General features: G+C 30.6%; 2 protein-coding genes and 2 long non-coding RNA genes across 5 annotated transcripts; 2 read left to right on the top strand and 2 right to left on the bottom strand.

The window, feature by feature from the left end:
• Positions 1-716: 716 nt before the first annotated feature.
• On the bottom strand, positions 717-4,271 carry LOC112639486. Its single transcript, XR_003123536.1, has 3 exons — positions 4,153-4,271; positions 2,547-2,976; positions 717-1,069 (listed from the first exon to the last, which is right to left on the bottom strand). It is a non-coding gene; the product is annotated as an uncharacterized LOC112639486 (long non-coding RNA).
• Positions 4,272-4,481: 210 nt separating this feature from the next.
• Positions 4,482-6,184, top strand: LOC105258544. Its single transcript, XR_889755.3, has 3 exons — positions 4,482-4,745; positions 4,978-5,205; positions 6,008-6,184. It is a non-coding gene; the product is annotated as an uncharacterized LOC105258544 (long non-coding RNA).
• LOC105258546 lies at positions 5,841-14,461 on the bottom strand. Of its 2 annotated transcripts, none has more exons than XM_011269855.3 (6): positions 13,939-14,461; positions 11,111-11,216; positions 7,802-8,013; positions 7,581-7,682; positions 6,793-6,977; positions 5,841-6,147 (listed from the first exon to the last, which is right to left on the bottom strand). In XM_011269855.3, the coding sequence occupies exons 1-6, from the start codon at positions 14,155-14,157 to the stop codon at positions 5,982-5,984; spliced, it is 990 nt and encodes a 329-aa protein (XP_011268157.1). In that variant the 5' UTR covers positions 14,158-14,461; the 3' UTR covers positions 5,841-5,981. The 2 variants fall into 2 exon arrangements, 1 of the variants encoding a protein (XP_011268157.1); XR_003123531.1 differs by having other exon boundaries at positions 5,980-6,147; positions 6,714-6,977.
• Positions 8,020-10,866, top strand: LOC105258545. Its single transcript, XM_011269854.3, has 3 exons — positions 8,020-8,551; positions 8,924-9,465; positions 9,879-10,866. Exons 1-3 carry the CDS (start codon positions 8,307-8,309, stop codon positions 10,343-10,345), a joined length of 1,254 nt encoding a protein of 417 aa, XP_011268156.1. The 5' UTR covers positions 8,020-8,306; the 3' UTR covers positions 10,346-10,866.
• Positions 14,462-21,104: the final 6,643 nt, after the last annotated feature.

Below are 21,104 nucleotides of genomic sequence, written 5' to 3'. Positions count from 1 at the left end.
CGCACATCGCCCCTGTCTCTCTCTCTCTTTCTTCCTCTCTTTCTCAGTCGTTATTATTACTCCAACAGTAATCCGCTTCGAATCCCGACCTAAACCATTGATTTGCTCTTGTTGCGCTACTGTATTCATTTGTGTCTCTCATTCTTCATCTCTTGTTCCTTCCCAACTCGACTTGGAGAGTCCATTATGTGCTATGTGATTTTTTTCCCGCTTTACAATTTACTCGCTCGAGTTCTGATTAATCTATGCATGGGATCATCTCAATATTTTTTCAAATATTTTTTCCAATTTTATGGAAATTTTTTGACATTGTTAGACTGTAATATTCCATAGAATATATATACATTGGATATAATTTAGAAAGAAGCATTAATGCACGCTTTTAATGCAATAATACAATGGAAGTTAATAATAAATCCTCATCGTGATTTATTTTGGTCGGTGGCCGAAACAAATCATAAGAGGTCGCGATCTCTCTTGACGCATGTATCAAAACTCCCTGTTACATAATCATCATCTATGAATAGTTTCTAAACAGACTTGCGCTTACATGGATAAAATTGTGTCCGACGAATTGATAAGCAGATTAAAAACTTGACATATTACTTGTTATCCGGTCTTTAAGCTTTATTCGAATTAAAGAAATATAAGTTAAAATAAAAATTAAAATGAGATTAAAATTACAAAATAATTTAACATCGGAAGGGTGTAATTTAAGCCAAGAGACGTCAGATTTTCAAGAAAATTACAAATCTTTTTGCGCATCTCATTTTTCCCGATCGACTTCAAGCAACGGTGATCAGCATGCTTGAACCCTTTCGTTGAGCCTCGGTGATGGCTTATCAGTTCATATCTTGTACAAACATGTTTCACCTGGTCTCGGACAGTCACGGCCCACGCCATTTTCTACCGGCGCTGCCCACGTTGTTTCGTAACAACGTTTCACGAGCCCACTTTATCTCTTACGCTTCGTCTTTCATCTCTTGCCCCCCTCCGTCGATAGATTGGCCCGATGCTTCTGTACGTTGGTAACCAGGAGCCGATACCGGTGTAATTCAGCGAGGGGCAACTTTTTACACCATACATGAAAAGAAAAAGAATCGGTATAAACTTCATTTCTGCCGTTATGTTTATATCGAGCAATTTATCTTAGTACATTATAGTCCACAGAACATTCTATCTCTCAATCTTTTCACGAAATATTAAAACATATGGTCGACTCTCTTTTTATTTCATACTTCTTTTCATGGAACACTGATCTCGTTGAATGAATTGCACAACGCAAATATCGCTATAGAGAGAAAGATAATTGCTGATTACAAATGTTTTCCAAGAAGGATTTTCTCTAATTAAAATTTCAAATCGACCAGGAAGATAGCGAACATGTAATTTTCGATGTTGCGATATTTTTTAATTATTATGATAAGTATCTTTCGTATCGTATGGAATAATTAAAATACAGCATTTTTGACTGATTATCTTTAATCTTTTCAATATATTTGATTCGAAAAAAAAATGCCGGAGAAGAAACTTTTTTAAATTCAATTTTTTTACATTCTTTCATTTCTAATATATTTACCCAGCTGATTTCGCACAATAAGATTATGCATAATAATCATGATTTGTACGAAATACAAAATAATTGTACCAATAATTTTATCAGTGCCAAATGAACGTTTCACGTGCTAAACGTGGCGTTTCAGCCACTTTCGCGACTACACCAAGACCGCGTTAATCCTTCGGCTGTAGCAGATTTCTAAAGATCGTCTTCCATCAAGAGGTAAGGCGATCGAGTTACTTTGTATGTGGAATTTCGCGCGTAGACCGGGCCGCGTAATCCGGGCTTACGGGTCCGCGAGATGCCTGGGCGTGCTTTAATGTGATTTAAACCCACCGCCATACCGGCTACCGTATTACGATTGCGTCTCTCGGACTTCTGTCGTCGGCGCTTTCTCTGTCGTGGGGCCATCCGCGGGCGGCACCAGTCCTTGAGGAGAGATCGCGGGGACGGGGGAGAGAGAAAGAGAGAAAAATAGAGAGAGAGGGAAGAGAGGGAGATACCTACACGCGTGCATGTACACGCAAGAAAGTGGCGTAAAATACGCAGGCGAGGCACGAGTTTTTGCCGGGTGATCGTCTTTGAATTTTAAACGTTACCCGAAGCCGACGAGAACACCGTTGAAATTGCAACGCGAGAATCAGGCCGCGATTAAATATTAATATTGAATTATTTATACAGATTAAAATAATATTCTTTAAAAAAAAAATTAAAAATGTTAATAAACTAGATCTAATAAGAGACCTTTGACAATTTAATATACAAATTTATATATTTTTTAGAATATTCAGAGGAACGATTACGTTATTTCCTAACGTTTGCCGAAAAATTAAATGGCAGTTTCATTTATTATTCACTTATAATCGTATAAGATGTTAAATTGAAGCCTTTTCTTGAAGCCTTAAAATAAAAAAAAAATATATATATATATATATATATATATATATATATATTATATATGTATATATGTTATATATATTATACGTACGTATGTGCGTCGGCATTTCCTTCGAAACGAGACGAGAGGAAGCCTCGCAATTGCGACGACAGTCGGCATTGTTCACCTCGTTTCTGGTCCTCCGTCCTCCGCTCATTGTGCATCCCTTCCCTCTCCTGGTCGCTTTGACGAAGCCGCCGCGCAAGAAAGCCGGCACGGGGCAACGTACACATCAGGTACCTCACTGCGAAAGCCCGCAAAAGTGACAAGGCCCCGGCAATTATAACGGATGGCGCAAAAAAATGGCGCCGCGGTACGGAAGGTCGGTTGGCCGGAGTCGGCTACCGTTTCTCTTCCCCTTTCGCCAGCAACCTTTAAGCGTGTATATCAGGGAGCCCCCTGATGATTAATCGCGGGTATCACGGCGAATCTCGATCGTCGACTCCAAGTCACTCGAATTGGTTCGACGACGATACCCGATCTGAAATCGTTATATATACATATTATTATTATTGATAAATAAATGTGTCAAGTGCAGATATTTGATACAAATCAAAATAAAGAGATGGCTAATAAGTTTAATATTAATATCATAGAGTTTAATATATAATTTATTTTAAAACAAAAAATTCCGATTTTTTTCAGATAATAAATAAAATCTCATCCCCTCAGAAATGATAAATGATATCTTGTGCAATAAATTGCGCAATTCTGAAGCCAAAAATGTATGATTAATTTAAATTTTTCGAAAAGATCCTTCGTCATTTGTACCTGTGAATATGCGAGATGTAATCGTAAATCGAAACCAGATTCGATCGTTCATTAAATCATGCTTATCGTTAAATCATGAACACGAATTAATTAGACACGGTAAAATTATTCGAAATTCAAGTCTGCAATCAGCGCAAACACAGCACAGGTCAGTTGTAAAGTCTCCAATTACAAAATTGCCAATTAATCATTTGATTTTTGGCTTTCATGAAATTCTGTAGGCGCTATAAATTATCATAGATGAAGGGAAATGCGACACATATAGAAAATAATAATTTCATCTCGATAAGGTAGATTTCATATTGTAAAAAAATAAAGAAAAATCTAAAAGAAAATAATTTAAATATTATACTAATGCAAGCATATAATACTGTTGATGTTATTTTCTTCACATTTAAAAAAAATTATATATAATCCTTTTTATTAATAAATTGCTCTTAACACGATATGTTTTTCGAATATAAAAGTATTAAGACATCTATAAGAAAAAGAAAAGTTAAAAATAAAAGTATTTAAATACAATTAAATATCTTTAAAAATTACGATAAAGAAATAATGATTTCTATATTAAAATTCGTTTCATAATTTGAGTATTATATGCCATCTAGTGATCCTAAAGATAATACTGATGAGAGCAGGAGTTCGATTGATAACTGTAGAATAACTCGATAGATAACTTTTTGAAACATATTTTTCAATTTATACAACGAAATCTTATTTCAAGATTCTTTAATTATACAAATATTAATGATCTCAATTTAATAATTAAAATGTGATTTCTATGGATTATAAAATGTGTATTTTATATTTATGCATTTTCACATTATACATGTAATGAAAACTGTATTCATTTGTATTTTTAAAAGCGATAAATATCTGTTACTACCTTATTAGTTGGCCGATTGCACAAAAACAGCCTTTACAGATGTAAACAATATTGGAAGGATAACAAGGAATGTGATCTGTTGAATAGAAAAGAAAAAGAGACGTTAGAGGTTTTCCTCTAACCACCTTTCCTTCCACCTTTTACATGACAAAGACGACACTAACTATGTCAAAAGCGCAATTTTCTTAGAAAGTGACTAAATCTATTCCTCTGTAAATAATTTTATAAAATTAATTAATTATTAATTTTTATTGTCAATGTAAAATTATTATTCATTATCGTTGGTAAATCAAAATTAATCTTTATACAAGCATATATTTGACCAGTGGGTACAATATGGCTGAACAGTGATGATCGTTTTCGCGCCTTTTTGTGGTCGAGAGCAGAGAGATGTCTCTGTCGAGAGACGCCATGAATGTCAACTACTGCATGTTTGCATACAAATCTTACGAAAATATCGTGGATTAATTAGTATGGAATATCCGCACACGATAGCAATATGTCATACAATAGTGATAATATAATAGAGCAGGAGAGAAAACGATCCAAGATTACGAAGGAAACGTCTATCGCAGATATTGCGTCTTCTATTGGTAAGAAAGATTTATTCAAAATGTAAACACGTTTTCTTATATGTATATACCTGGTTTTTTCTATACAGTTTAATTTATGAAGGAAGAAATGTATAGGTTCTGGATGAAGATAAGCCATAGAAAAAAACTATTTTTTTAATAAAATATTTTATAGATTATTAAAAATTTTCTTGTGAAAACTTTAGATTACAACATATAAAATGTTACATGTTAAAATGTAATTTTTGTTTAGGTCACATAACCAAATCTATTGAATCTATGAGTGCAAACTACAGCGAGATCTTAAGGATTAACAAGAATGTTGTTACATATCTACAGAAGGTTGAAGAATCCGAGAAAGGAATAAATCATATTGTAGCGGATACATCCATAGATAAGAGCAAGAGAAGCAATAATTAATGCAACAATTGTATTTATCCCATATTGCTTGAGACATATTAGTCCCTCACTGCGATTTATGGTATGTCATCGCTCTAAAGAATTAATTTATATTTTGCAAGGATACATAGACATAGTTTTTTTTGGTTTGACCTAATTCAATATAGCAGTGAGAAGCATTATTACTTAGTCATAAATATTAATTACAAATATATGTAATATATATGTAAGCAAAAGTCTCTTATATCATAAATTTATTGTCATATATATATCATACGTGTAATAACTAAAGTAAATAGTTATTTCTTACTTTACTACAATAAATTATATACAAGAACAATAATTTTATGATATAAATAACAGAAGATTATTTTTATGGATAATCCTTAATATATCACAATATTTGATTTTATCCACAATAGACTAAATAATAGGTTAAATAATAAATACATAATAGGTTAAATAATGGGTTAATACTTTGGCACTAAGAAAGCTCGTGTTATTCTATTGTAGCTTGGAAATATAATCACAAAATGTAACATTTCTTGCACTAGTAGATCGTAGAGCTAGCAATATCCATTACCACATTACTTTATGCATTATAAATGTGCCAATACTGAAAGTTTATATGTTTTACAATATATTTTTCATCGTGATGAAATTATTATCTAATGAAACAATCTAATGAAAAATCGAATAAAATAATTTATTCTTCCGAGACATTAATAACAAGTCTTATCTCGGTAACGAGATTAATAAAGTGACCATGTTTTAGCAGTCTTGTAATTTGTATATCTGTCCTATTTCTTTATTTATCTATCTTTATATATATTATATTTTTTATATATTCTTATTTTATCACTTATATTCTGGATCCTCCTTAGGTTTTCTTCTAGGATCTGATGGGTCCAATGGGATTATCACAGGCGGCACATTTTCGGGCCGACGGTTAGAGAAATTGTAATTTGAACCTTTCGTGGATACAAATCTGTTTATTGGTCTAGACAACCCTATTGGTCCACATCTGGAACATATTTACGGTTACATTGCGAATAATTGCAGCATGAATGCTATAATTTTGTGCTCAGACTGTGCGTGAATCAAAAGAATAATGTAGGTTATTGTTCACATACATATATATTTAATCTCAATTTCCTGCATCATTGTTTGTCAAGGATTCTTTTAAAGCAATATTAATTATTGTGTTAGTAAAGTACAAAACACTATTTTAAATGCTACATGTTAGTACGTATATTATTTTTGAGACATAACATCATTCTTTTTAGTAACTAGACAGCGAAAAAACGACAAATTTTGACAAATAGAAGGGAATCTTCATTTCACTTTTGCGTATTATTTTGTTTGAAGGAAAAATAATCAAATAATGTAGAGAAAGAAAGAGAGAGCTCGAAAGTAATTTCACTCGCGTGCAAACATTCCATGCGAGTTGGAAAGCACAGGTTGCATGGATTCATGGATGAGACGATACAAAGTACGAGACTTGCAAAAATTCGTGCAAAATCGAATGGATGGCCGAAATAAGTCGAGAATACTTCGGTGAATAGATCGGTGCATTCGCGCGTGGCTTACAAGACAGAGTAGAGTGCAGTGAAAAGAGGAAGACGCCTTATTCCTTTAGAGAAGATCTCTCTATTCTGTCCGTTCACACCTGCACGTGTTGTAGTTGAAGTAATATCCGGTGTTGCATGGCTCGACAGATCTGCACGAGCAAATACAAAGATCCGGGTTCCAGATCTTCGTATCGTTGTTCTTTCGGCACTTCTCCGCCTCATCGACGTTGTCGCAGACGCATTTGCAATTATGCGGCTCATAATGCTGCTTGTCGTTGCAGTGCTACGGTAAAAAAAGCGATACAGTATGAATCATCGACGAAAAGAATGTCAACACTTTGCGTGCGCGCTTAAATACGATTAAATTTTGCTTGTCCAACGCATTGACACACTTCACGAGCACGTTGCAAGGAAGCGTCAATTGTAATAATACGTAATCAACGAAATTGAGAAATTGTCGAAGCTTATTTTGCCTTAAATACCGTACACCACACGTGTCATGAATACCTCAAAGTATAATATCAATTTAAAAAAACATACATATATATTTTTTTAAAAATTGAAATTTTTTACGCTCATGATGAAAATGTTAATTTTGCATTCGAAGGACAAGGTGAAGATGCACATGTGAAGATGATTCATTCTTTCGGCTCGCCTGTCAATTCTGTTTATAATGCAGTTTCACGCATTGTTGGGAACACTTGAAAGCATGAGAGAAACTCGTGCTCTTTTCAATCCACCAGCTGACGTAAATCGCTCTCACGTACGTATGTCGCATGAAAAACAATACAATGACACACGATGTGTGAGGTGCGAAACTCACGGACCGCCCGGTTAAGCAGGAAGGTGTCGATTATCCGTCATTTATCGGTTGTCATCAAATTACCTCCTGTTTGATTTTGCAGTCACACTTGCATTTAGTATGCTCCTCCAACGGCACAATTCGTCGACCCGAGTAATTCAGCTCATTCATCGACGCCACGATCACCTTAAGACAGAGACAAGCGAATAAGAAAAATGTTCAACAATTATTGCGCTCTCTCGAGTTGATTATTTATAATAATAGGCGCGTTCTCTTTCGTATTCAACTCTACGACGATCGATTACCTCAAAGTTTCGGATCTCCACGGCTGTCGGCTGGCAAGAGAGCAAGGAACTACCGCAACAGCCGCCGCACCTGTTGATCCGCGTACAGGATGGGAAGATAATCGTCGAGGGATCGTCGTCCACTTTTAGAGAAACGGGTTGCAACTCGGGCATACACTTGGCCTGTACCGGTTTCGCTGCGTTCGATCGTTCCACGCCTTCGCCAAATCTACCTGAAATTTTCGTTTGTACTCTATCGAATCTAACTGAAAACATTTCAATCTTAAGGACGTTACGAATATTAACTTTCAAATAGATGTTGTGAGATTTTTCTTCTCTTTGTATGTAAACATTTCGTGTTATTATTCTTAAACTTCAGATGAGATACAATGTCACAAGACAGTATCTAGTCTAACAATGATATAAGTAAAGTTGCTAAAATATAGTTCGTTGAAGAATAAGCGAAATTAGACGATATTAAATCAATATTAAATTTTCTTTCGCGTTATTTTTTCCGAGCACAAAGATGAGCAACGAACGTGCCCGTGCAATCTCGGTTACAAATCATTATTTCATGTTGGTCGATGGAATGATTCCTGGTTTTGAGGATCATCTTGCAAAAAATGTGGTGCTCAAGTGGTTTGGAAAAGAGATCAAAGGGAAAGAAAATGTAATTGCTTTTATTGCGTCTGATAGAACAGAATCCTTTCATACGTTTCACGACATTATGCCAATTTCGGATATCATTATTGAGCAGAGACAATCGAATCGGTGAGAATTTTAAAATAATAAATTGGACTCGTATTGTATCTTATACTGTTCAGATTCATTTCAAATTTCTATACTTTTTTCCAAAATTAATTTATATACAATATTCACCTATATAAGTTATATTATATTTAACATTAATTTATTTAAAAACGTAACACATTTTATATTAAATAAAGACGATTTGACTTTTCGCGTAGATCGAAAGTATCTTTAGATAGATTGTTTAGATTCATTTCAAATTTCCATACTTTTTCAAAAATTAATTTATACACGATTTTTAACTTATATAAGTTATATTGTATTTAGTATTTAATTTATTTAAAAATATAATACGTTTTATATTAAATAAAGACGATTTGACTTTTCGCGTAGGTCGAGAGAATCTGTAGATCAAAACGCTAAATGTGAAACCCACACGAGCTATTGTTCTCGTGAGACTGAAATGTCAACGAACTATGAAAACGCAATAGATTCTAATCGGGAAAATAATGAAAATGATGCAACCTCCGTACTTAAAAATGACTGTACATTTAATATCGAGGAGCATGCATGCAAATTGAAAATAATGACAGATTGTGATAACGTGAATGTCAATGATAACATAAATGCAAATATTGACGCGAATCAAAATGAAATTAATGCAACTGCAATCACTAAGATGGATGCTCAGAGTAATGATTTTAACAAGAACGATCTCCGTAATCTTTTCGAGCCCGAGATTACATCTCAGGCTATCGTCGAGAAGATACAGAACATTAATAGGGCAGAATTGAAAGAGGAAATGGCACCAACCGTCAGAGCCATCAACAGAGAGTCTGATCAAGGAGATGAACCTGTTATTGTTGAAGCTGATACGACTAGGTACCTGGAGGCAAATGGAACAATAAAATTTTTGCGAACAAATATACAAAAAGGTAGTATAAATATACGAAATATACAAAGATAGGATAGATGCAATATAAATATATGAAAAAAGTAGCATTTCAAATCAATTTAAAAAAGCAATTTCAAAATATATAATATTTTATTATATCAAAATATATATATCAAATATGAGAAACAATCATAATTATTAATATTATTAAAACTCTAAGATTAAAACATATTTAAAATTAAAACATTTTTTTAACAAAAACTCTATATTTATAAAATATTATAAATTAAATTATAGAAAGATAAATTATAAACTAACATAATGATTTTTAAATAGATAATGTTTTATTTAATAGTAAATGTTAGACAGATATTGATTGAAGTTAATTTACATGATTAAAACGTATATTAAAAAATGTGTATTTAAAAAAATATTATATTAATTAAATTTTAGATTTTCCATTTTTGTATTATTCGTCAAAATTGGCCCTTAAAAGGAAGAATTGGAAACGAAAATGCAAATTACAAATCGCCTATTCGCTATTAATCGACAATAAATCTCCGAAAATTGTCAAAAAGTGCATGCAGGAAAATATTCCTCCCGCTAGTCATTTAAATCCTTCTACTGAAAATACATATAAAATGCAAAAAAATAAATTACCGAGTGTAGAGGAGATTATCCAAGTTAATACTAAGAAAATACGGAATACCTATTTGGACGATTATTTGACATCTTTACCTTCCTCAGAATATCGTGAGAAGTTTTTAAAAGATTTCGAAACCGAGATGCATAAGAAATTCAACGTACAATCTTGCGTGCGTTATGTGGGAAATAAATTGATTTTGGATTATCCGAATAAAAAACCACCTCTTAATGTTATGTATGAAATTCACATGATTGTTTATACAAAAGTTGAATGAAATGAATATATTATGCAAGAAATAGCAGATGCAGAATGAAGCTAGTGCACAAATTTACGCGATTGAATGACATTTGTGTCTATAACTATAGTATTGTCAAGCAAAGTAATCAATCGGATACGCTTCGGCGAATTTGTATTCATTACAATAGAAAAGTATATCCTGTGTGAATCAAAATACCATTTAATTCTACAAAATTCCCGAAAAGTTTAAGCTTGTAAAAATTTATATAATATTTTTCGAAAGCTTATTGCACTGTATCGAAAGTATGAGAATGCATACGAGCCACATGAATTTACATGATAATCTCAGTGTACATTGATAACTGCGTGTTTGTGTAAACAATAAAGCAATCAAGGCATACCGCCGTAACTTAATTTGTGTTTCTGCTTATTGTTAGATGGAAAATATTGATTTTATCACGATCACAGTGATTTTATTTGCATCCCGATAAACGATTATTTTCCTATGATAGTTGTTCAATTATGCATATGACTATATATATTGTGAAACACACATAATTATTATATATTAATATATTTTTGAAATATTATGATTGCATGAGACAATATATTTTCTCGTTTTTGTAGCAATAATAAGTTGTGATAATAGATTTTAAGTTTGATGTTTTTTTTTTATTCAATAAAATAGAATTTGCAACAAGTAGATTCTAATTTGTTTTATACCTTTATATGACTAATTTTTCAGGATTGTTATCTATCACGAAAATATATAATGAAAAGACATCGGGTGAATTAAACTTACTGCTTAATGTAGACTCCTTTTCATTTGTGGGAACACCTTGAAGAAGTTGCAAAAATTCGTCCGACGTTTCTATGGAATTTAATTTAATGGCTAAACCGAGCGGTATCTGAAAATAAGATATTTTTACAATATAAATTATACGTTTTATATAAATGTAGGTATTCTCTATAATATCTTATTATCAATTAGTCAGCAATAATCTAATCAAAATCTGATAATGATGAAAAAATCATGTGTGATTAATGTGTAACTATAACGATATAATATGATTTCCTAGTATTTATTTTTTTCAAAGTCAAGGCTACAAATTATTAGAAGTTATTTTATTAATTTGTAATTAAATTTTTTCTGTATTTTTCTGTATATCTTAGAAAATTTAATATGTTTTAATATTACTTAAAATTTAATATTACTTAATGTGATATCAAAGATAATCGATTATCTATATAAAAATTTTTTTGTGATGATTATTAATTCTTTTATTAATCCACGGCTAGCATTACTGCATTTTTCCTGCATCAGCTATACCGGAAAATTTTATTGCGTAAGGAAAGATAAATTTAAAATGAAAATTTCTCAAGTTTAAATTCTGTTGGTGCAACATGATAAATGTTCAGGAACAGAAAGAAACAGAAAGATGATAAATTTTAATGGATCATACGCGTAAAATAATCGATTATTTATTTCCACAATCTCATAAATATTAATTCAAAGATAAACATAAGATTATCCTTCGATCGGGATATTCCCACAAATTGTGAATCATCCTGTTCAATCGCGGATACTGTGACTAAGGAGAAAATTATCTTGACTAAATATGAATACCGGTCAATGATCCATATATTACACAAAATCTTGTTTTGTTTAAAAAAAAATTGATTTGTTTCCTTTATTTATTTACTACATTTAAAATAAAATAAGTTTTAATATGTATTTTTGTTATTTTAAAAATAATCGTGTAGGATAAATCTTAAATTTTTTATAATAAATTATAATAATTATAAAAATGCTTGAATATCATATAAAAATGGAAAAGATGAAATTTATAATTTGTATTGTTCTACAAGAAATTTTATTATAACTGAATTGTATCGAATAACTCTTTAATTTCTAACTAGCCTAAACATTACTGGATTTTCGACGTTTATATTAAATCGACATACTCCACATTGATAAATATCTGTAAATAGAAGATAATACAGTAAGGAGTAAGGAGTAAGTTTGGGATATTGCATAGTTATGTTATTAGTCATTGATAGCCACTGCTTTGGGTGCGAAATCATTAGCTTCGATATCATGAATCAAACAGGTTCTCAAACAGGTTGGATCGTTTTTATACCACGTAGCAAAAAAGAGTAACATAGCTTTAACGAGTGGCTCGAAATTTAAGCATACTCGCATCTATTATATTAATCTATCATTAATAGCAAATATCGCTTTTTTTAAATTATACTGATTTTAAAGACAAAGCTTAATTCAAACACAAAATATAAATTGTCTTAAATTTATTGACTTAAATTTATAGATTTAGAAAAAAATTAATTATAAATTTATCAAAGAATGCGCTTCAAAATTTAATGCAAATATGAAACACTATTATAAGATTTATTAATTAGCAGGAAATTATTTATCTGTGTTTCTTCATGCGATATATAATAATGAAAATTGCTTCTTTTTAACTCTGAGAAATATTTTTTCAAAGTGGCACGACACAACGCAGCCTTATAAGATTTGAAAGCAACAGGTTGCGCACGTTCTACGATTTGCATAATCGAGAAATATTTCGCGTATCGAGACATTATATTTTCTAGGAATCCTTCTGATTTTATCGGCTTTCCAATATACTTCATACGAAATATTGAACTCGCAGGTAACCTTCAAGTGAAACCTCAAATGAGCGACTTTACGATAACGACCACGACGGACAGTCTCCTCTCTCGGAATAGCGACTGGTTGCGACCTTGCCAAGGAAGCAAGACCTTACATTTAGCGCTTAGGCGCCGTTATGTTTTATTGAGCATTCGATTCAGTGACTCAACCGCGGTGAGGATAATATTATAATTATCAAGCTAATAACTAACTATACAGGCTAATAATTGTACTGTTGACATAAAGATTCTCTTCTAAGCAAGTGGCTCGACAAGCTTACTCAGTTATTTTTTCAGTTGCACGCGAACTCATTATCTTACACTGTATTTTTACACACCTAGTTTCTTCTCTCTCTTTCTCAAGCTGATTATTTATTATCTTGCATTTTTATTTTTTCATTTTAGCAATTCGCGTATCGTTAGGTAAATAGAGTTAGAGAGTTATAGCGGTAGAGTTACCGATATAGATAACGACTTAGTCGGCCAGGTATTTGCACAATTGCATGCAAGGTGAGATGATGTACGATCGGTTTTACATCGTGTCGCGAATCACAAGCGTGTCGATTGCGCGCGTCGATTATTTCGCTCGAGAATATCCTCGACATTAGCAAATTTGGCCTTCGACGTCATTTCGGCCTTTGTGAATCTTGGAAACGTGTTGCAACGCGCACCATATGTCATTTTAATTCAATCGCCTTATATTTTAATATTTTTACATTTTTACAACTAACTAGATGTAAAGTGAAGTGACAGTTGTAAATATTTTCCAATTTTTTATTAAATTATTTTTTTATATTTAATAACGAAATATTGCCTGCGACTATTACAACTTTTGGGTGTGTCATGATTGATTCAAGATTAGAGAGAAAGTGATATCTGATAAATTTAATCCAACTTTTATTTGGAACAATTTGAATTAATTTAATACAATACAATAAGAATCAATGTGTACCAATTTACCAGCGCATTTTCCCTGTCATCCGCAGAGCCCTTCGTGGGTTTAACATCAAGGGCCCTCGATCTCGAGCCAATCGGTCCGGGAAAGACTACGTGATCAGGATTGCCATGATACTGAGCGCTAACTTGTCCTACGACGAATCCGCCGCAAACGATCGCGAAAACGAATATTTTCGCGCCGAAATGAAACAGCTGATTGTCAAACGGCGCGTCGAATTGCATTTTTCTCGCAATTCCGCGGATAATTTCTATTCGTCTCTACACACTTTTTTTTATACAAGCACACCAAGATTTGTATCGATGTCGGCGATAATAATACAGAGATGTTACGTCGACGATTATTATTATTCGATTATTATCCGCTATTATACGATTCTTCTCGCAACTGATCCACGAGCCGGCTCCTTGCTTCCTTGCACCGAGTTTTCCGAGTTTCCTGCGCGATAAGTGCCCGTTCCGAACGATACACCTGAGCGTTCCAAGTCCTCGCGCCGCGATCGACTGATGAGACGCACACGTCTCGCGCGTATTTCTTGACTCACGCACACACGTGCGAGCGCGCGGCGCGCACTGCGATTCGCCGCGGAGATAAGCGCCGTGACTTTTTTGCGTACGCTGATCATCCTCGATCGAAATGTTTATCATAATGAAATTACAAAAATTAAAAAAACCGCAACGTAAGAATATTGTGCGCCTCTTGCATAATCCGGGAAAACCTATTCCACGAATTTGTGTCGAAAAAACAGGCGCGATAAAATAACGAAAAGAGCTTATTTCGCTCGTCCTCGATCGAAATGTTGATCGTAACGAAATTATGTAAAAAAGCACGACGTAAAAATATCGCGCGTTTCTTACATAATCCGGAAAATTCTATTCTGCGAATTTGTATCAAAAAGACGGACGCGATAAAGTCATGAAAATAATTTTTCTTATCTATTATTTTTTATTATATCTCGAAGATACGTACGTTTATCGTATGTTTTTTTTCACGTATTTGTCATGTATTTTATAAATATAATTCGTTATATCGTATGTTGAAATTCTTAAAGAAAAATAAATTCCACGAATTTTTTATTGGGCATTGAAACATATTTCCTATGGAATGTGTCTTTCAGAATCAATCTTGTCACAATGAAAGAATGTAGATTTTTCTTTTTGGTGTTGTATTTAATATCTTAATTAATATCTTATATTTAATAGATTAGTAGGTATTACGAAAGTCAAGTCTTTCAAAGTAGTCATAAGGAAATAGTCATAATTTATTATAAATCTATGTAGAATAATGATAATGTAATAAGCCAAGTTTTTCTTTTAATACTGGGAGAGCATTTTGTATGTGTGTGGATGAATACAAGTAGGCGTTTAAATTTGCATATGCAATTGATTTAATCTGAGACTCAGTTTTCATAACATTATACCTCAAGGTAATAATCTTAATGTTCAATGATGCAGTCACTTACATAAAGTGCAAATGGAGCAGGAACTTGCAAAGTAATTTATGCAATTTATTAATAGCATTTGACAAAATAAAATCATAGTTTCGAAAATTAATATCGGATTTATAAATTAATCTGATTATCAGTGCTATTATTCATAGGGTAATTGAAGATAATTTACTTACCAAATGATTAATTGACTAAATAATTTACTTGCTTCTACATAGATGGTGCTGATAATCGGATATTTCGCGCGAACATCAAGCATTCGTGTTCGTTTGAATTTTATTTCTATCAAATTCGACACTTTAATATGTTAATTTCCCATTGAAAAAGTCTATAGATCAAGTGAGTTACTACGATTGATTCGCTCTTTAGTTACTGTTTATAATAATCGCTTAAATATTTCGAGTTTTATTTCTACATAAATTCAAATATTAATAAGTTTTATTTTTACTTCAAACTGCTTGAAGTTTGCGCCATTATTTTCGCGAAACGCGTCGCGTCAGGTGTAGGCTCGAGTCGCTCCATACTTTTTGCGGTTATTATCGTTTAAAAGTGAATGTGAGACGTAAACGCGAGTGTGTTTCGTGTCCTCTAACGTAAATAATCGGTTGTACAATATAAGTACGACTGTAATCAAAAGAAATTAGGCGGGGTCATGTGTGTTTATCGTTCTACGTATCAAGAGTCACCATATTATTTTTCAATGTATCACCTCGCGTCGCGATGTACGGATCACTTTTGGATCGCTCCTCATTTTATACTATTACTGCTTTTAAGTGAAATCTCGTGTGCAATAAGTGATCGCGAGTTTCATGTGAAGCGTAGGATGTTGATCGTAACGCATTGGACGCATAATCGAGGTTCAGCGAAAATGCAGATTATCAGGTATGTACATAGATTTAATTCTGTCTCGATTATTTCTTTCTCTAATATATGAACAAGTAGATAGAAAAGCAGATATATATAGGTTGGTAAAAATTTGAAAGAATAGTACATGTATGTGTGTGAGTTTTGAGCATGATAAAACGCTTACGTGTTTTATTTAATGAAGTAATATTACCGACAATCGAGTTCACTTAATCATCAGCTATTTTAAGATGTTACCATTGTATGCTTATTATTTTGACATTACCGACAGTTGGACTCATTTGATCAATCACTTTACCAATTATTGCTCATTTTTTTATATTCCCTCGCAAGATAAATTATAAAAGATAAAGAAACAGAACATTTTAATAAAATTGAAAATAATGTTAGTATTTGCAACAAATCAGTTGAGAATTTTAAATTCTGATATTATCTAATATCCGATATTTCAAAGTGTAAAAGGAATATTTCAAAAAATGCGTAAATATTAATTAATTTGTCATTAAAAATACTCTTAATAGATATTGAAATATTTTTCTAAAAAATTTATAATTATAAACAAAATTTATATAAATTAAACTTTATATATTATAAACAAAATTAGTAAATGTGCACATAGTAACAAATTTTTATTACAATTTAATGATAATCTAATATATTAAGCACTATTAATTAATGTTTAATACTAATAATAATCCAATAAAATATTAAGTATACGCAGTATTAAATATTATTAATATTACTAATTTTTTGTATTTTTTAATGATTGTCTTTTCAAATTGTTTAAATTTTTATTAAAGTACCATGTTTATATTTTTTTATCAATAATATTATTTCAATAATCAATAAGTACAATACTAACATATATTTCTTATAAAGAGAGAAAAGAAGAAAAAGAAACAATAAATCCATATAAATTAAAAACTTTTTATTAAATAATAAAACAATATTTTTTAATATAATATTTTGCTAATACTGTTACGAATGTCTTATTTTTATTATTATTTATTTAGATAGACTTAAAAAATATATATATAAATAAATATTTTTTAAATATACGTAAATAAATATTATGAGAGATTATAATTAAAAAAAATGATTTCTTTTTAGAATTACTATGTTTATTAAAATAATGTATACACAATAATGTATACACAATAATGTATACACAAAATTTACATGATTCATGCTAATTAAAAAAGCATATTATATATGTACTTGTGGCAGACGGTAATTGTTTCATTTTTTTAAGCAGTTTTTTTTAAATATATGTTACTGTAAATATATGCGCAGAGAAGAAAAAGCATTTTAAATCTTCGTTTTTGACAATAATGTCATTGCCTTATAATAGTATCTTCCGCAATGTTGCTTGCACTATTCTACAATTAAACAAAACAAAAATAATCAATTATTAATTGGTTTATTTTAAGATATAATAGTAATCTGAATATAATGAAAATATATTTATTTTATTATTTTTTTAAAATTTTTATAACATTTTAAAATACAAATTTTACGATACAAAAAAATACGTTACAAGAAAATACAACAAAATAAAAGTAGATTTTCTAATTATAAAAATCTTATGGAATGTATACTTACAAGTGCAAGAAGAGATAATGAACAAAGTTACCAATTTGAAAATGTTAAAATTAATCTGCATCCTCCGGTACGAACGCGCCTATAACCTGGCGGACATTTCGTTTGTATCCAGTTTCTGTCAGGAAAAGTTAGCGGCCGTCCCTCACACGCGAATACTAACATTATTGACACGAGAATCAGTAAAAACAAACGTGCTGGTGCCATTATTACAAGCACTATCCAATCTTTCAAATCCTTTCAAATTGCAAATTGGATGATCAAGATTAAATACAGGTGTTAGAACGTTTTTCCTTTCTTTAGCGTATATAGTAGATGCTTATAGCATCAAAATACTAATAAACGACTGATCCCTATAGTTATATATATATGTATTTATATGTAACTAGGTTCCATTAGTGTGGTTTTCCGTCTCCTTTCCGTTTCGTCACTGTTAATTTGCGGTTGAAATCATATCCTGACTACTTACGCATGAGCTTTTATTCGAAACTTCCGCAACGCGATTAAATATTGAGAGTGATTGTGCAATATATATTCGAGGTTTATACATTGCAGACAAATCTGTTTCATGAGTCAGTTAGAAATACGGGCGATAAGAATAATGTATAAACGTATTTGAAATGTTTTGTTCATTCCATGGCCTTTACATATATAACTATTTTAAATATATAACTATTTTAAACACAAACACATACATATACATATATATGTTCATTATTTATTTCGTACGCTTTATTTTTGTTTATTTTAAAGATTATACAAATTGAAATATAAAGTTACAATTTATTTCCATATAATTTTAATTAGTACTTTTAATCATCTTTTAGACAAGAAAGATTTAATTTTCAAATTGTGTTACATAAATACTAAGATTATAATTATTTTTTAAATATTAAATATTATATAATATTTAATTATGAATTTTTCATATAAAGTCAAAATTTATTTTTATTTGTAGAAATATTAGAATTAGTGTACACGCTAAATAAAATAAGCTGTGATGATATTTTCATATTTTGATTATTACGATTATTGTTACGATTGACAATTTGATTATGTCACATTATAGATTTTATATATATTATTATATAATTAATTAAATATTTTTAAGATATATAGTTTTCATTTATTCTTAATTTTTAGAATATTTAATTTACTTGTTTTTTTATTTAGGAAATATTTTTACGGAAAATATTAGTAATAATTATCAATTAAAAGATCTTATAACAAAAGCATGCTTTTTGAAAATATTTTACATACATGAATTTTAAATACAACCTATAATTATTATGGTTGTATTTAAGGTAATACAACCTATAATTATTTTCATACAAATAAATTTTATTTTTAATTTACAAATAAATTTTATATGTGATAATATTGAAAATAAGAACTATAGAATATACGTGGAAATAAAATGCCATTATAAATAAACGCTTGAGCAATTTATTGCATATTTAAGTTTAACAGACATTAAAGGAGATCGATAAAAGGTGATAATTGTATATTCATCATAGACAAGAATATCTAGCGTCTTCCGGCAAATAAAATTAACTGAAAAGCATTATACGTCATCGGAGTTATCTACGTCATACTGCAAGTATAAGTGAATTTGTCTAACGTCAATGCATTAAAGACTCAATATTGCCAAAGGAATTGACTTATACCAAATAAAAAGAGAGAAATATAGAAAGATAGGATATAATATATACAAATTTAATATTTAAATTATTATTTTGATTACTATATTGATTACTATATATATATTATTTATAAATATTATTATTTTTATTATTTACTTATATATATAGCAATATCAAGTTTTATATCTCATTAATTTTCCTTCCAATAATAGAAATGATAATATCTTTTATGCTGTTGCAAAACATGAATCATATGCATATTTATATAAAGATTTCTCTCTTAAAAAATATTACTGTGAATTAATAGCAGATATGCGATTTTCAACTTTGATTGTGTTTGATTAGATATTGCATAAAAGCATCATTGTTGCTGCCATTCTATTATAATTAAGTCTGCGAAATGCTTCTGCGATATATTTGAATTGGTCGCGCTTGTACTCACTATTGATAAGAAGAAAAATAATGCTACCGCATATCTTACTGGCAATAGAAGTCTCATGGTTATATATAACTTCAATATATATCATGTGCAATCAATGCTTGAAGCTCCCTAGATTTCACTTCTTGATAATTTAATCTGCAATTATGTTGCATTTTCAATATGTGTGAATCAATTGCAATTATCGAATATCTTCTTCCTGATTTACTAATCACTTTTTCAAAAATTCAAACATAATGAATCATTTTATGAGGAGTGGCGCATAATGTATATCGTAAAGCATAATTTCCACGTCTTAGAAGCTTCAGAATAATCAAAAGGATTTTGATATGTAGTGTAAAGAGCTTTTAATAAAGTATGACGTCAACAACCTTGCACTGGTGGCAAGATAGTTAAGCCGATATTAAGTGATGTAGAGGTCATACTGACACTCATGCTCGAATATAAGTGTCCTCAAATTATTAGTACTCAATTCGTTGAAAATATTATTAGTCACGACATTAAGTATTTCAAACTTCATCGAATAACTATGTCAACGTGTGAACGATGCAAAGCTTAAACTTTCGTGTTGTAATGCGCATGCATTGTTATTAATTTATAACTGTTTTACATCGTCATTAACTTATAGTCATTTCATATCAGTAGATAGATGCACACATAGAGACACGCAAATATAAATCATACATGTATATGATTTAAATATTATCTATCCCTCTAAAAAGGAAATTATATAATATTTCAATGATGCTTATAATATATTTAATTAATTTTAATCGTTTTTTGAAAGAATGAAGGAGTGAATTCAATTAATTTGATTCCTTTTACAATGAAATCATTTATTCTTTAATATTAAATACTTCATAATATTCACATTGATTTTAATCATGTATGCTTGATATAACAAATTTATTTTTAATATTTGACAATAAGTATAATGCGACAAGATAATTTAGCTGATATTATTTCCACATCTTGATTATTTATTGGAAAATTTGTAATTGATGATTCAATTTGTGATACTTTATGCATTGTTAATTAATAAAATATTTTTAATGTAAATCTATTCATCCTTCCTTAATTGCTAATCTTCAAAATATGGATGATTCTTCTCTGTTTTTTTTCGGAAATATCTCCTTTCATAATATTGGTGTTTAATCCCTTAATGATGAGTCTGTAACA

Source organism: Camponotus floridanus, unplaced genomic scaffold (assembly GCF_003227725.1).
Source record: "Camponotus floridanus strain SB8 unplaced genomic scaffold, Cflo_v7.5 scaffold68, whole genome shotgun sequence".
Taxonomy (NCBI): Eukaryota; Metazoa; Arthropoda; class Insecta; order Hymenoptera; family Formicidae; genus Camponotus; species Camponotus floridanus.
The sequence above is the reverse complement of the archived record's forward strand: the minus strand, read 5'-3'. Positions and strand labels throughout refer to the sequence as shown.

What these genes read in the sequence shown, in the direction of transcription:
- LOC105258545 (XM_011269854.3), top strand. Translation starts at nt 8,307, where the DNA reads ATGAGCAACGAACGTGCCCGTGCAATCTCGGTTACAAATCATTATTTC. An exon ending in GAGCAGAGACAATCGAATCG is followed by an intron (nt 8,552 to 8,923) that starts GTGAGAATTTTA and finishes CTTTTCGCGTAG; the next exon opens with GTCGAGAGAATCTGTAGATC. An exon ending in GCGAACAAATATACAAAAAG is followed by an intron (nt 9,466 to 9,878) that starts GTAGTATAAATA and finishes ATTAAATTTTAG; the next exon opens with ATTTTCCATTTTTGTATTAT.
- LOC105258546 (XM_011269855.3), bottom strand. Translation starts at nt 14,157, where the DNA reads ATGCAATTCGACGCGCCGTTTGACAATCAGCTGTTTCATTTCGGCGCG. An exon ending in AAAGGAGTCTACATTAAGCA is followed by an intron (nt 8,014 to 11,110) that starts GTAAGTTTAATT and finishes CGAAAATTTCAG; the next exon opens with GTAGATTTGGCGAAGGCGTG. An exon ending in ACTGCAAAATCAAACAGGAG is followed by an intron (nt 6,978 to 7,580) that starts GTAATTTGATGA and finishes TTTTTACCGTAG; the next exon opens with CACTGCAACGACAAGCAGCA.